The 14747-nt window shown below is 38.5% G+C and overlaps 1 protein-coding gene across 2 annotated transcripts in view; it reads right to left on the bottom strand.

Moving 5' to 3' along the window:
* LOC110165809 (SRY-box transcription factor 13) overlaps positions 1 to 13143 on the bottom strand; it is a 34622-nt gene extending 21479 nt beyond the window's left edge. Inside the window, exon 1 of one of the 2 annotated variants that reach the window (XM_020931003.2) lies at positions 12825 to 13143. Coding sequence is in view for 1 of the 2 variants with exons in the window: in XM_020931002.2 (XP_020786661.2) it covers positions 7851 to 7897 (47 nt within the window). In the remaining variant the exon portion in view is untranslated. Of the gene's footprint in view, positions 1 to 7850; positions 7909 to 12824 lie in introns of those variants that run through there. The other variant, XM_020931002.2, reaches the window with a different exon arrangement.
* Between the last annotated feature and the right edge of the window lie 1604 nt (positions 13144 to 14747).

The following is a 14747-nucleotide window of genomic DNA, read 5'->3' as shown; positions in this document are numbered from 1 at the left end:
ATTAATCTAAAAAAAATGCAAATCAAAGTACCAATCTGGGGAAAAATTTAAATAAATAAATAAATAAAACACAAAATATATACATAATGGCCACTATATTGTATGTATACCAACAGATCTGCATCTACATTCAGCGCAAAGCCACAATCACCACAATAACACTTGTACACACAGGCAAATGGCACACAATGTGTATGAAGTGCCTTGCTCAAGGACAACAATATGGGCCATACAAGGAGCAGGGATCAACAGTTGGGTTACAACTTGGGTCATTTATCACAACAGAAAAAACACATATAACACACATACACAGGTAAAGCAACACACTTACGTCTGCCAACCTTCACTGTAACTCTGCTTACAAGCAAACAAAATCAAGATCGCATCCTGAAGACGATTTTAGCTTCTGTGGTTCTGCCCTAACCAAGTGAGCGCCTAATAGCGGTCTTTTTCTCAAGAAATTCAAACTGGCACTGACGAGATAGGTAAGACAACATGGTCAAATGTTGTGTACAAGTCAATTGCGGTGCAGGTTCAACATTAGTGTAAAGATTGGTTCTGCAATTTGCAACATACAGTAAATAATGAAGAGCTACTAAGCAAATAACTGGTCAAACTGTCAATCTCTGCAGGTCTAACTATTACCATTTTATGCACATATGGTATTAAGATAATTAGTGCTTTTAAGTATGCAGGATAGTTTAAAAGTGTACAAAAGTATAAACTGAAAATTACGTTGACTGTATTAAGAAATCATAAAGCCCCACCACATCCCGTCTTCAGTTGTGCAGCCGTGTGCAGGCGTCCTTACGAGCTTTGTAAGTAAGATGTATTAATAGGCTGATGACACAACTGGCCCTTTACAAAGCCCTCTTTTTTCTCCATTCTGCTTTTCAGAGACACAGGTTAAAAAGCAGCCATTTTTCTTTTCATACCCCCCCGCTTCCTCACCCCCCCTCCCTCTCCACAACAGGCTCTGAAACAGGTCGTCTATTGTGGCAACCGGCGAAAGGCTACTGTGGCATTTATCAGAGAGGAGGAGGAGGAGGAGGAGCAAGCCAAGACAAAACACACTCCCAATAAAAGAGATAGGAGAGGAGAAAAGGAAGAAAGGAAGGGCACTTTTTTTTTCTCTCCTTCACAAAGCCCCACATCCCTCTCTCTCTCCCTCTTTCTTTGACCCCCTCCCTGGCTGCTGCTCCTTGAGGCGAGCGCGCACAAAAGAGGCCCGTCCCGCACAATGCACTCTCGGCACACTTTATATCCTCGCCCCATTCAGTGCGGCTTCTTCACGTGCACGCTCCCTTCATGTGTGTGTGTATGTGTATGTGTGTGTGCACGTGTGTGTTTTATGGAGTTTGTAATGGTGGCGGTGGTAGCAGGGGTCTATGTTTGCGAAGGGGCCGTGGATCGGAGGCGTTGCCATGGAAACGCCTTTGAGCGGTAAGGAGCACAACAGGTGATTGAACCCGGGGCCTGGGCAGCGATGTGTGTGTGTGTGTGTGTGTGTGTGTGTGTGTGTGTGTGTGTGTGTGTGTGTGTGTGTGTGTGTGTGTGTGTGTGTGTGTGTGTGCGTGTGTGTGTGTGTGTGTGTGCGCGCGCGCGTTATAGACACTCGCACCACAAACAAGTCAGAGCCATAGGTCTTAACCAGCTCCAATAAGCTGCTCATCATGTCTGTAGGCCACAGACAGTGATGCTACAGGGAAGGTTCTTTATCAAACAGACTCATAAAACTTACATTAAACACTTAACAAGTCACTTTGTACTTCTGTGACAATTCTTATGGTGAGATACTACAGGTCATTGGGAAATATACATTTTTTATATATATTATATAATATATATATTAGTGCTGTCATGCGATTAAAAAAATTGAGATTAATTAATTATGATCTGTAATTAATTAATCTAATTAATCTAATTTTAATCTCATCTAAAAATTGCTGAGAAAAGCTTCAATTTGAGGTATTTTCATTTAAATTCATTATTACATTATTGTGGCAGATCAAAAGACTGATATAGAACAAAAAAAGTGACTTTATAAAGTCATTTATTGTTTAACAAATGTCTCCAAATTGGCTGTTGAGCCCAAGTCTCTATGAATAAGAAACTGCTTGCTGTAAAGTAGCAAAGACGAGGAAATCTGAACATAATAACTTTTGTCTACTTAAAGACAATAAAAAGTCCAGTCTTTCCTTAACCATATTAAAAATATTATTGATAGAGAAATGCTTTATATATGAGATCACTGGTTTTAGTCCTTGTTTTAGTCCTGGTTTAGACCTGCTTTAGTCCTACTTTAGGCTTAGTTTAGTCCTGGAATGGATTAATCCTGGTTTTAGTCCTGGTGTTAGTTCTGGTTTAGTCCTGGTTTAGTCCTGGTTTTAGTTCTGGTTTTAGTCCTGGTTTAGTCCTGGTTTAGTCCTGGTTTAGTCCTGGTTTTAGTTCTGGTTTTAGTTCTGGTTTAGTCCTGGTTTAGTCCTGGTTTAGTCCTGGTTTAGACCAGGTTTTAGTTCTGGTTTTAGTTCTGGTTTAGACCTGGTTTAGTCCTGGTTTAGTCCTGGTTCTGGTTTTAGTTCTGGTTTTAGTTCTGGTTTAGTTCTGGTTTAGTCCTGGTTTAGTCCTGGTTTTAGTCTTAGTGTTAGTTCTGGTTTAGAGGCGCACAGGAGGAAGCGCGGTTTACGCAGCGTACGCGAGAAAACACGATCCACACGCGGTGCACGAGACGGCGGTGTCCGCGCTGTAACTACGGAAAGAAACGTGGTCCGCGCGTTCTCAGGTTAATGAAGATGATGAAGGTGTGTGTTTGTTTGTGTTTGTGTGTTTTTGTGTGCGTGTCCCCTCATGTGGCAGGTCACTATAGGACAGTAGTGCAGACATCATGAGTCTATGCAGGTTGTTTTCACCAGTGACATTTAAGTTGTAGGCGATATTATATTTGTTATTTTCTTTTATATTTTACGTCGGGAGAATAATTTCCAAGACACGAATGTGTTTTTACCTGTGCACTGCTGACTCTGTTCTAGTGGCTCTTCGACCTCGTCCATTGTGCGACTGACGCCGCCAACGTTACCATAACGTTCACATCGCTCTTACTGCGCGCGTTTTGTGTGGGTTTCCGGCAATGAGTGGAATTACCGAAACTAAAAAAATGTGTTTTTGTGTGTGTGTGTTGTTGTCCCAGCAACACATAAAAACAGATTTTATAATAAAGTAACTCGCATACAGAAACAGTAAAGTTACAGATTAAAAATGAGAGAGAGAGAATTTAGAAATCAATTTGAATTTTCTGTCAGTTTTTCATGCTTTTATACTTTTATACATCTGAAAAATTATTAGAGTCTGGTTTAAATCTCTTCTGACATATTAGATATGAAAAATGTACAGAGTGGATACTGGAACTGTAGTATTTGAGTTAACTAGATCTAACTGAAAATTGCCTTCATTTTTTATAGATGAAAATGTTATTAAATCAAGATTGAATTGGATCCTTCCATATGGACTGACAAAAAAGATTTGTGTATATAGGTGTTACTTCAAGAACATGGCGCTCCAAAAGGTTTAAAAGTGTTAACCACAAGTTAATATAAAACAATTGGGCACGATACGTTTTTTAAACTTCAACCTATTCCTTTTGAGCACCAGAAATGGTTCCAACATATATGAACATATCCTTGTGTTTGTAATGAGCCTTATGCAGGCACGTTGTTCAAACAAAACAAAATCAAATGAAAAGGAATCTTCAAGTCCCAATACAGTTAAAATACAATTTGAACTGCCTTTGATGTTACAATATCAAAAATAAATCTATGGATGCAAGCTGATTAAATTAAATAAAACATCTTTAGGAAGAGATTGGAAAATGTTGTTTCCAAGCAAAACTTTAGACCTTGAGATCAAACTGACCAAAAACAAACAATTGAAAAAGAATAGTTTTCCATGTAATGTCTCGCCTTAGTCAAGTATTTGTTCAATGTTGATAACAGTTGGAATCATGGACTCTTGCTACATTAGGTACTTTATCAGTAAATTCTGTACTAAAAACGCATGTTTTGTTTGACAAATACATTTCATGGAACAAGGATTGTAAATTTTCAATGAGATAATTATACTGTACATATAACTCCTGACTCCTGCTATAGTCAGCTGCATGGCTGTAACAAAAATAAATTTCCTCTTGGCAATGAGTAAAATTTATTCAGATTCAAACAGTGACAAATGGAGCATTTTGGAGCATCCTAACAACAGGTTAATGTGGTAAAACATCCTTTATTTAGTTTTTAAGAAACAGATGCATTTAAAATTACCCACTTTTTTTCATGAATGAAAACTATAAGCTCAGTATTTAAAATTTGTATATATCTTTGAAAACATACACAATCCATCCATCCATTTTCTTCTGCTTATCCAGGGCCGGGTCGCAGGGGCAGCAGTCAAAGCCAACATTCACAATATCCTATCAATATTTGAATTACTTGCCCTCCTCTACAGGGAGTATATCTATTATATTCAGTTGAGAGGGAATTTCTCAGCTTGTGTCTATCATCTAAATAATGCAGTTCGAAGTGCACTATATGATCAAACTGGAGATAAGTCATCATTGCTGAGCCACGTCAGAGAGCGGTTTTACTTTTTATCACTTAAGTCCGGGCAGATGAGGAGATATTGCTATTTTTTGTTTAATCAACACTAAAAACCAAACAATACATGCTAAAACAAATGACTTTATATACAAAGAATAATAAACAAATGACTTGAGTGACTTATTTGAAAGCCAATGCAAATCCACAAACAACGGTGAGCAGTCATTTGCAAGTGACCATAGTGCCTATAGATAATTTTTTCTAGTTAGACCATTTCAGCCTTAAAGCAGACACATTATGCAAAATTTACTTAAATCGGCTCTCATTGGGCACCTCAGTTTTCCAATGTGAAAGTCAGCAGACATGTTTCTTTTATTAAGTCATTTTAGATATTGCGAATAAAAATGTCCAAATTGTAACAAGGATTGACAGGTGTCATAGATTATTATTAACATATTCACTATTTAGCTGACAAACAAAATATGTCTTCTTTAAAGTTTACAGCTTAGCAATTTCATGTAAATCAACCAGGAACAAGCATCAATAGAGCAGTTATGACTTTCCATGAAATAAACAAATGGGGTCAAAAAATTTTATAATAAAGTGGGAAAAAAACAGAACTGCAGTCATATTTCAGGTGATGCAAATGTGCAGGAGGGACATTTGGGTTCAACTATTGTTACTCACAGCACTCTCCATTGTTCAACCTTGTCTACATTCTACATCCAAGTTAGTGCATTTAAAATTTACCTAATCCTATTTAAATGTGTTGGCTTTAAAAAAAAAAAAAAAAAGTTGATCTTATTTTTATTTTTATAGTTTTTACTGTGCTAAAATAAACTAAAAGGCTGCACTAAGAAACCTCCAGGATTATAATGTCCAATGTCTTGTTCAGACCTATACAAACTAAGAATGTGCTTAATGAATAGTGAACTACTTGTGAGGAAAACAGTTTTTTTCCCCCAAAATTGTTCTACCTCAGTTCCAGCTAACGTTTGAACAAACCTACATGACAATATTGTGGTATAGTACAATTTACCAGGCCTAGACTCCAGCTGTTATAAGATATTTAAAGGCGTACTGTAACTTTACTGGAGATGGTCTGCAACCTGTTTGTCTCCTTGGAAATGTTAATGTAATGTTAAAAATTTCCACAATATGGTATTAAACTCATCTGTCTTGCATTTATTGAACTACAGGTGTCATTTATTGCTCAAAAATATCTTTAAAAAACATTAATCCTTACTGTGAGTAGGGTCGCCTCTCCACAAACCTAACCTGTAATTTGGCTTGCAAGTTTCTATGGAGATTCTTACATTTATAGCCATACTGTGGAACATTCTAGGCACATCTTCATGGAGACAAGCAGGTGACGCACCCTCCACCAGACAAGTTACACAGTGCACCTTTAAGTCCGATTATGCCTCCTGTTCATTCACGTCTGCAACAATGCGTCGCGCTGTGAGGCCTGTACAGGAACAGGCAATGGGACAAAGCGGCGTGTACTTAATGCACTTTTGACAAATATATCACCACAAAGAAGCACATACCTCACAACAAAAGCCCGCGTCCCGGCTCCATGTTTAATCAAACACGCCTTATACTGGGTCCTGTAGGAGCATGCATCTGCACTCCTCATGTGCACAAAGCAGTGCTAGCAGGTTCAGGTTGTACCGCTAAAGTTGGTTTGGGTGTTAGTAATGAGACAAGAGTGGACTGACTAAACGCAAAGGAGTATACAATGAGTCCATGCCCTGTCTTGTTGGTGTAAGAAGAGTCTAGGTGTACACTTAGGTCACGTTAACAAAGTTTGAATGCAGTATTTTACTGATGAAAATATCAATCATAAATAACTTTCAATATTACAGTTTAAGACACTTATAAATCCTCAAGCAAAACTATTGTAAATTAAAAAATAAACTTCAGATGCAATAATAAAGAACAGAATGAAACACTTAAGTAATTTGTTGAAGAAATTAACTGGTATGACTCATATACAAACAGTAGTACAGAATAACAAACATACAGACAATAAAAATTTATTCCCAAAAGTTCCATTTCATTGATCATTTATTGAACAGTAAGTTTTTTTGTTTTTGTTTTTTTCAATTCAGTCATTAAATTGTCAGTGATCAGTTTGGGACAATTGAATCGAGAAGTACACAGCGTGTTTTCAGTCAGTAAAAGCATGTGGTTTGGAGCATTGTTCAAACTTTGGAAGAAATGTGACAATGTTTGATGTTAAATGCAATAATTAATAGCATAGTTTTTGTTGAGGAAATTCATATTGAAATAACTTTTATTTTATAAAAAAGGAATTTAATATTGTGATGGATCAATTTGAAGGGAAAAATATTTTAGTAATGTTATCAGTTTTCATTCACAAGAGGAAATGTTTAATGTTTAACCATTGACAGTTATAAAGTATAAATCAATAACATCTAATAATTATTCAGAAAGCTCCTGTCTTTTATATTTGTACTTGAGTTTTACTTTTACACTGCCACTCAAGTTTCTGGGTTTTTCGTAACTTCCCCCTTAATTAGTCACTTTTGCTGCTCTTGATATCAGTCATGTAGCTTGTGATTATACACTGTTGAGTCATGAGTCTGACCTATGCATGAATTATGGGCAAAATTGCAAATCTTAATAGTTTGCAATAACTATTTTTAACCCTATTTTCCTCATTCCTTTATGAGTTTTAAAAAAGGACACAGGAAATACCTGTCCCTAACTTTTTAAAAGATACTCTTTTTGCACATGTAACTTTTGTCCACTGAGCAAAGTGTACAGTTTGTTCAAAAAGTATCATGCCATTTTCTATGTACAAAAGCTGCCTTATTTTAGTTTAGTGAGCTGTTGTCAATAAACAATATTCAAAGAACAAAAATACCTATGGAGTTGTATGTAGAGGACTAAAACCTTGCTTGAAATGTAAAGGAGCAGTGGTATTAATAATTAAGGTGTACCATCCAACTTTTCTAGTGGGTTGCTTTGACTAGAATGTTCTATTAAATGATTTTACATTTAAACTGAGGTGTTCTTTGAAAATATATGTTATACTGTGAGCAGTCACTTCTCTGCAGATATAACCTGAAAAAGCATGGTCCCCTTACCTCAATGGATGGTAAGGTTTAATGCCATAATGTGGAACATCCCAGGCAAAGTCTGACCCTCCCCTAGAAAAGTTACATACCATACATACAAAAATACCCCTTGTAATATCAGTGTAGAATAGGAGTCCCAATAGGTCTTGTCACTTACTTTGAAATGTAACGGAGTCTTGTAGCGGAGTGAGGCTCTTTAGTCATCTGCTTAATCTTGTGCAGTGCCCAGTCTCTACAGAGGAGACTAGGTTTTGCTTAGCGCAAGCCAGATCTGTGCTTCCTGTTCACAGTGCAGCCTCACATCAGCAACAGGTGGGCTATGTTTCCAATAGCCCTAAAAAACGCCACGCAGAGGTGTTGAGAATCGAACAACATTGACCCTTTGAGCTTCCCATACAACACCACCACTTTTCAAGGTTAACCATACATAAGTACATAAAGCGTCACCTCAGCCATCTTTCATTAAGTGTCTGCTTTTTTCTCATAAATGAATCAGTGTCTTGAAGTAGTTCAGTCTTGATAAAATAAATAAATAAATGGATAAAAAAAAAAAAAAACATGACAGGTATTCAATTAGTACATCAACATTATTGGAGTTAAGTCTAAGACAGACAAAAGCCTTTAACTGTGGGACACGTAATGCAAAAGATACTTCAGCAGCAGAGGAGCTCAGGGCCAAATCGTTCTTTAAAAATGATAAACATGCACAATGAGTCCAAATACAAAGTTTAGGTATTCATTATTAAAGATGGTGAAGCTTTTCATTTCTTTTTTGCGACTTCAGAAGCTAATTGGTTGGTTCTCCTGCTCCTCTCAGACTAGACATTTTGAACAGGTCTGGAGAAGAGAAGGTCTGCGTACTTTAAAAACATGGAGGAGCACCCCAACCCAGTAATAACCACCCCATGTCAAAATGGAGCGCTCAAGACCAAAGTATGCAGAGTTACTAAAACATGGGTAGGTATGTGATGATGTATAATTAAAAGTTGCAGTATGTAACTTTTCTCTTGAAGGGTCCACCACCGGCTTTCCTCATCCACATGCCATTGTTTTACCTGGAATATCAGACACCCCCCATAACCCTCCGTTCCCCACAACAGCCATTAAGCCTGACACAATAACAAACACAATCCAATATATAGCTGAAATAAATAAAGACAATAATACTGAAACTCATGCCACTAACACAATAACCCAAAAACAGATTTAAATCACAAAAACTTGTAAATCTACAATACTGTTCATGAGCTGCAATAAATAAATAGCTTTAGTAGCAATTTTACATCTCTAACGATTCACAGAAGTTATTAATTCAACCTTTTACCGCTTAAGTTTTATCATATAACTAAAAAATAACCACAAATGTCCCAGTAGTGCAAAGAAAATGTACACAGAATAAATACTGACTCAATATTGTAATAGACAGGTCTAACCGCTATAACTGAACTGGACTGATGCAACAAACAAAATCTGCAACTTATACTGCCATATCTACCTCTACCTTTATGTCATGTTGTTGTGTTACATGCTATAATTACTGTAACAGTGTACATGTTTACATTCTAGTATTTGCACTTCATGAATTGCAGTGATACAGTTTTGCACTAGCCACGCTACCGTTTAACGCTCTAAATGTAATTTGTTGTTACTTATGACAAATGACAAATCCTTGAATCTTGAGGCATCTTAAATGTATCCATCATGCATTTATTCAATTCAAGTGTTCCATTAGCTCAAAATATTTTAAGAAACTTACTTTGTGTGTCACCGCTACACTGCTCTTACCTGGAACTTGCACACATGAATCAAAACCCAAAATCTACAAGCAGATTTTGGCATGTCTTTAATATCTACGCCTGAAACGATAATTGACTTTTTGTTCAATATATGTTAAATTGAACAATTTATTTATTTATTTTCTGTGTCAGACATGAATTAGTTTAAATATTATCATTTATCATCTAGATTTACTTCAGCAATTTACTTCAACAAAATTTGTTATTGTGACAGGCTATTAATATAATTTGAATATTGTTATCAGGATAATAAATACATTTCAAGATATTAATTAGTGTCCATTTGTATTACAGTAGTAACATCAGTAGATTTGGTTTGAGTAGAGCAGACCCCTGATCTGTGACCAGTGCAGAGTTTAAGTCCATGTGGTCACTGCAGACAATGTCCTGGAGCTTTATTTGAACACATCACATAGCATTCCTCACTATTGTTCTGTGTGATTGGCCTGGCCTCACACACACCTACAGTACATACACACTGGTATTGTCCATTGTCGTGTTTGTGTGCGCACTGTGACTCTATGGGATCTAGAACAATGGCAGGAGGATACAGGGGTCAGGAGCAGACTGATGGACGGAGGAAGCACGCACATGCACACACACACACACTCTTACAGGGCATAGCTCAGGTTATGGCAGCTCAACTATATAAAGAGCGCAATATTAGTAAGTGCGTGAATCATGAGCAGGAACAGTCTGTAATCAAGTATTTGTCAAATGTTATTCAAAGGTTTTGTAACCGAGTTCATATGGGTGTATAAAACTACACTCATAACTGACCCTGCATTGCCAGTGCCTTAATCTGCAAAGAACACACACAATTTTCTCATTCTCACTATATGGACACGTCATGCCTCATGTGAAACAGCAGAACATCCAGAATTGAAACACTGAACTGCAGAGGCTGCATTAGCACTAAACATGTTTATATCTCTGTTTGGTAAATCAGTCCAATTTGAAATATGTTAAATTAGTCAAAAATAGTGCAGTTTTTGACTTTGCAACATTGAAAACTGCAATGAAGCTGGTGGAGAATAAAACTTCCTGTTCTAAAATTTTGCATTTAAAATGATCAGATTAGTTACACAGTTGTGGTTAGACTGAAGGGAGAAGGCAGTGCTCAGCTAATCAGATGTGAGATTCAACCATGTAGACGCTGATATAGGCCGGGTCACCTTTGACCCCCATGAACCCATTCACCTGCACTACAGTCTCACAAGACAGAGGTCAGAGGTCTGGCAGGGTATGCAAAAGCTCTCACCACACCATCCCTTGTCAGATAGCAAGACGCTATGCTACAAATGATTCTAAGCTGCCCCTCTCTCAGAGGTTGTTTTTTTTTGGGGGGGGGGGGCTAAATTTTGAATTTGTTGATGGCACTTTTTTTTTACTTAAAGCTGGGGTACCCAATTTTCCAGGAACTGAGCATTTAAATCATAACTCATTCCTATCCCTCAAGCACCCTTTGACGTATCACTAGTAGTGCATAGGTTTTATTCTTGCACTGAAATAAGGTTACCAAAATTCAAAATGATAAACTTTTTAGATCCTTTAATGCAACATTTGTAAGTCAGACATAATGCACTTAAGATGAACAGGAAATGTTAAATATGCATGTCACACATAAAATCACAAAAGTAACTGCATGACAATATGACAAAAAAATAAAATGCAAAAAGCCAAAAATTTAATGTAAAGAAGACACCAAGTCAAGCAGGTGACTTTCAAAATCAACTTTAAAACCAGTTCTTTGTTTTATTTTATTTTTATTGTTTTTATTTACTGAAATCACAATGCAATTGTAAGAAGTCTTTAAAAGATTGTGAACATTTGAAATTGCTGTTGTCTAATTTATAGTATTTACTTTGCTTTTTATTAATAATTTTTGCTCAGGCTTTTTCATCAGGTACAGAGATCAAGAGCAAGAGGTCATAAGTGGAGAATGGGCTAAAACTGTACAAATTACTTCTGTACTCAAACCTAAGGACACATAAGTCTTGAAAAAAATCACCTCAGCAAAAAAAACAAACAAAAAACTGTATATTCTCAAAGTCATAATTAATAGCAATGGAACATAGAGAAGAGTGGCGGTCGCTGCGGGGGGGGGTGACGATGAGAATGAGGAGGAACAGGGAGATTGACGGGACACAAAGGTCAGGGACTCCCCACTGACGGGCAGCTTTGTACGCCACCATGCACTGCAGGGCCATGCACTGTAGGGCCACGCATACACAAACACATAAGCGCACATGCATATGCTATAGGCTGAATGTTCATTATCTCCCCCGCTGGGCACAGGCTAACACAGACCTGGAGCTAGAGGCAGTAGAAGCCCACCTCTGCTCTGCCCCCTACACTGTGATTGCCCTATGGGACGCTGGTACACTGTCACCAAGTGGTCACCAAAAGCAAAATATGGCAAAATTAAATATAAAATACAGGAGATAGTAAAGCAAAAAAACAAAACAAACAAAAAAACACACAAAACTCAAATTACTCGCAGTTTTATAAAAGGAAGGGAAGAGTTTTAATGGCAACTAACTAACACCACATCACACCTAATGAAGACTATTTGTTCCTCCAAGTGGACAAACTTGACACCAAAGTCAAAGAAGAATTTAAACAGGGACTGACCTGACCAGATATTAAATGAGACCAAATTAGGTTTTGGAAAATGGTTTAAAGACCGACTGAGTCACACTATTAGGTCAAACATCAGTTTTCACAACCACTCATCATTTGCAGGGACAGATTAAAGGATCTAGAAGTGTACAGTCCAGTCATTCTACATAAATAATGCATATATACACACTGTCATATCAGACTGGAAACCCCATGCAAAACTGCCCGCTCCTCTTCCCGTCAACTTTTTTCTTTGCAAATCTTCATTGTCAATCAGCTTCCAGGACACTTTAAATGACCGTGTTCTTCACGTGCACGGGGCATCATCTGCAGCCAGCTATAGGCACTCAGCACCAGGGCACTGAAGCCTGTGACACTTTTTGCCTTATTATAGGTGAACCTGCCCACACCTGCGCGCACGCACGCATGTTTGGTTCATCAAAGCGACATGGAGATGGGACATGTTTAAGCAATGATGACAAGCAGCCTGGCTTTATAAAAGAGACGATATCAGACAATTAACTCTTCTGGGCAGAGGGACAGCCTAACACTAGCAATGACATTAGTAAGAATTCTCTGACTATCCTGAGTGGCAGCAGCTTGAGTTGTTAACTGAGAGAAGTTGAACGCTGTACAATTTTCTCTCCAATCAAACTAGAACAAAACTTAGAGAAACGCACATGTTTTCAAGTTGAAACGAAGCGGTTACTCACCAGTCCCGGTGCGCCCCGACTTTGCAATCAAGGAAAAAAAAAAAAAACTTCCGTTCTCCTCCTACCTCTCCCGCTTAATTGCTCACCACATGCAAAGCGCAGTGGTTTGGGGCAGAGGCGAGGAGCCGCGTGCGTGGTCTGGAGCCCCGGGGTCCTTCAGAGGAAAGTAGAGCTCTCAGTGTGGGAGTGATGGCCCGGGCTCAGGGAGCGCAGCCACGCGGTGAAAACAGACGGAAAGTGTCGCCCGAGCGTAAAATGTTTTGGAGCTCCGAGGGCAGTCCCAACACTTCACTCGGACTCCCGGTGACTTGTACTCTGCGACTCTCCTCCACTCACCGCCAGAGCGCTCTCATTGGCACTCACCTCCCACTTAAAGGGAGAGGACGGTTTTCCAGGTTGAGCCGATGGAAAGAGAGGCACGGGCAGAAAGCATCTGCCAAGACGTATGCGCCTTTCTCTCTTTGATACTAGGACAGCTACTAAACTTGGCATAAAAAGTGTCAATTTTTAATTGTTTATTTTCTTTAAATCAGATGACATACAGTTCCCTTATTGGTCAAACTTTTCGTAATATTAAGTATGCACGGTGTTTCTTTGAATCTCTCATTAGAGCAACAAGTGTGTACTTTGTACAACTCTGTCCCTGAACTATTGTAACATCTACAAAGATTACAATGCAGTACACAGATGTTCTAATCATGGTTAAGTACAACATGTTTCACTTTTACATAAAAGTCCAGATATGGACTTCAGATATCAGAAATCCAGATATAGATCGATAGTGTCAGTGGCATCTATATTGATGACCAGAGAGACCAACAGCCAACGGTCTCTGTTTCCTTTCTTTTAAAGTGATTTTTGGGATGGGTGAACTTCCTCAAGTCATTGAAACTAAAATGATTTGAAACTTTGTGTATGGTAACACCACCAGGTCAAGTTCAGACCTTTGGAGAGCCCCTCTAAGCAAGAGTGCATGATTTCATTTTATTTTGAGCAATAACATACAAATAAAAGTTTAATTAAAGTTCAGTGAAAAACGGCAAAGCAAAAACATTTCCAAGCAGCAGTTACATCATGCACTTTTAAAATGTACTTTTTCCCAGTAACGTAACCTCAAGGAGATAATGGTTTTGATGCTGTTGTCAGGTCAACTGACTCAAAAAGTCTTCACCCGTGTATACATGTTCTTCTAGAGTACTCTGCCTTCTTCTCATGAAGGTGAAAGTGAATTTAAGTGAACTAAATGAATAGATGGGTGAGAGAATAATGTTGAGAAAAGGTGAATACGTCTGAAAATGATTCATATTTACAAGTTTATTTCATCAGTTGTAGTCATTGTTCAACATATTCAGTAAAACTGTCCAATGGGCTGTAGGCACAGAGGGAGGCATTAGAGAAAAACATGCTTTGTCCAAAATGTGCCAAAGAACAAGTGAAGACCTCATATGAAGAATGAAGAAAAGGCTGGGTAAAGAAAGACGTGTGGAGGTCATGGGAGAGCGCCCGGTAAGCAGATAAAAGGGGGAGCGGCTCTGTAGGGACGGAGGGCACAGAGGAGAGGAGAAAGGGAGGAGAGAGGAGAGAGGGATGAAGAGAGGAGAGGAAAGAGAGGGAGAGGAGGGATGAAGAGATGAGATGGTAGAGAGGCGAGGAGTGACAAGAGAAGAGGATACAGGGGAGAGGATGGAGTGAGGGACAAAAGGACAGAGGAGAGAGGGAGAGAAAGAGGAGGGCAGGAGGGAGAGGTAGAGAGGACCTGGCGCTGCTTTGGGAGCTGATGTGCCATTTCTAATCCTCCTGTTCGTGGCTTTGTGCCGTGGCCCAGCAGGAAGTGGGAGCTGGGCAGACAACAATTAACAAAAGAGCTGTGAAGAATACAATTAGCCATCAATGGCCAACCACGGGCCTTTGTGCCTGTCGCCA

The sequence above is a fragment of the Boleophthalmus pectinirostris genome, unplaced genomic scaffold, assembly GCF_026225935.1.
Source record: "Boleophthalmus pectinirostris isolate CB_2022bp ecotype Guang Dong unplaced genomic scaffold, ASM2622593v1 HiC_scaffold_3, whole genome shotgun sequence".
Taxonomy (NCBI): domain Eukaryota; kingdom Metazoa; phylum Chordata; class Actinopteri; order Gobiiformes; family Gobiidae; genus Boleophthalmus; species Boleophthalmus pectinirostris.
This window is presented reverse-complemented; position numbering and strand designations above follow the sequence as displayed.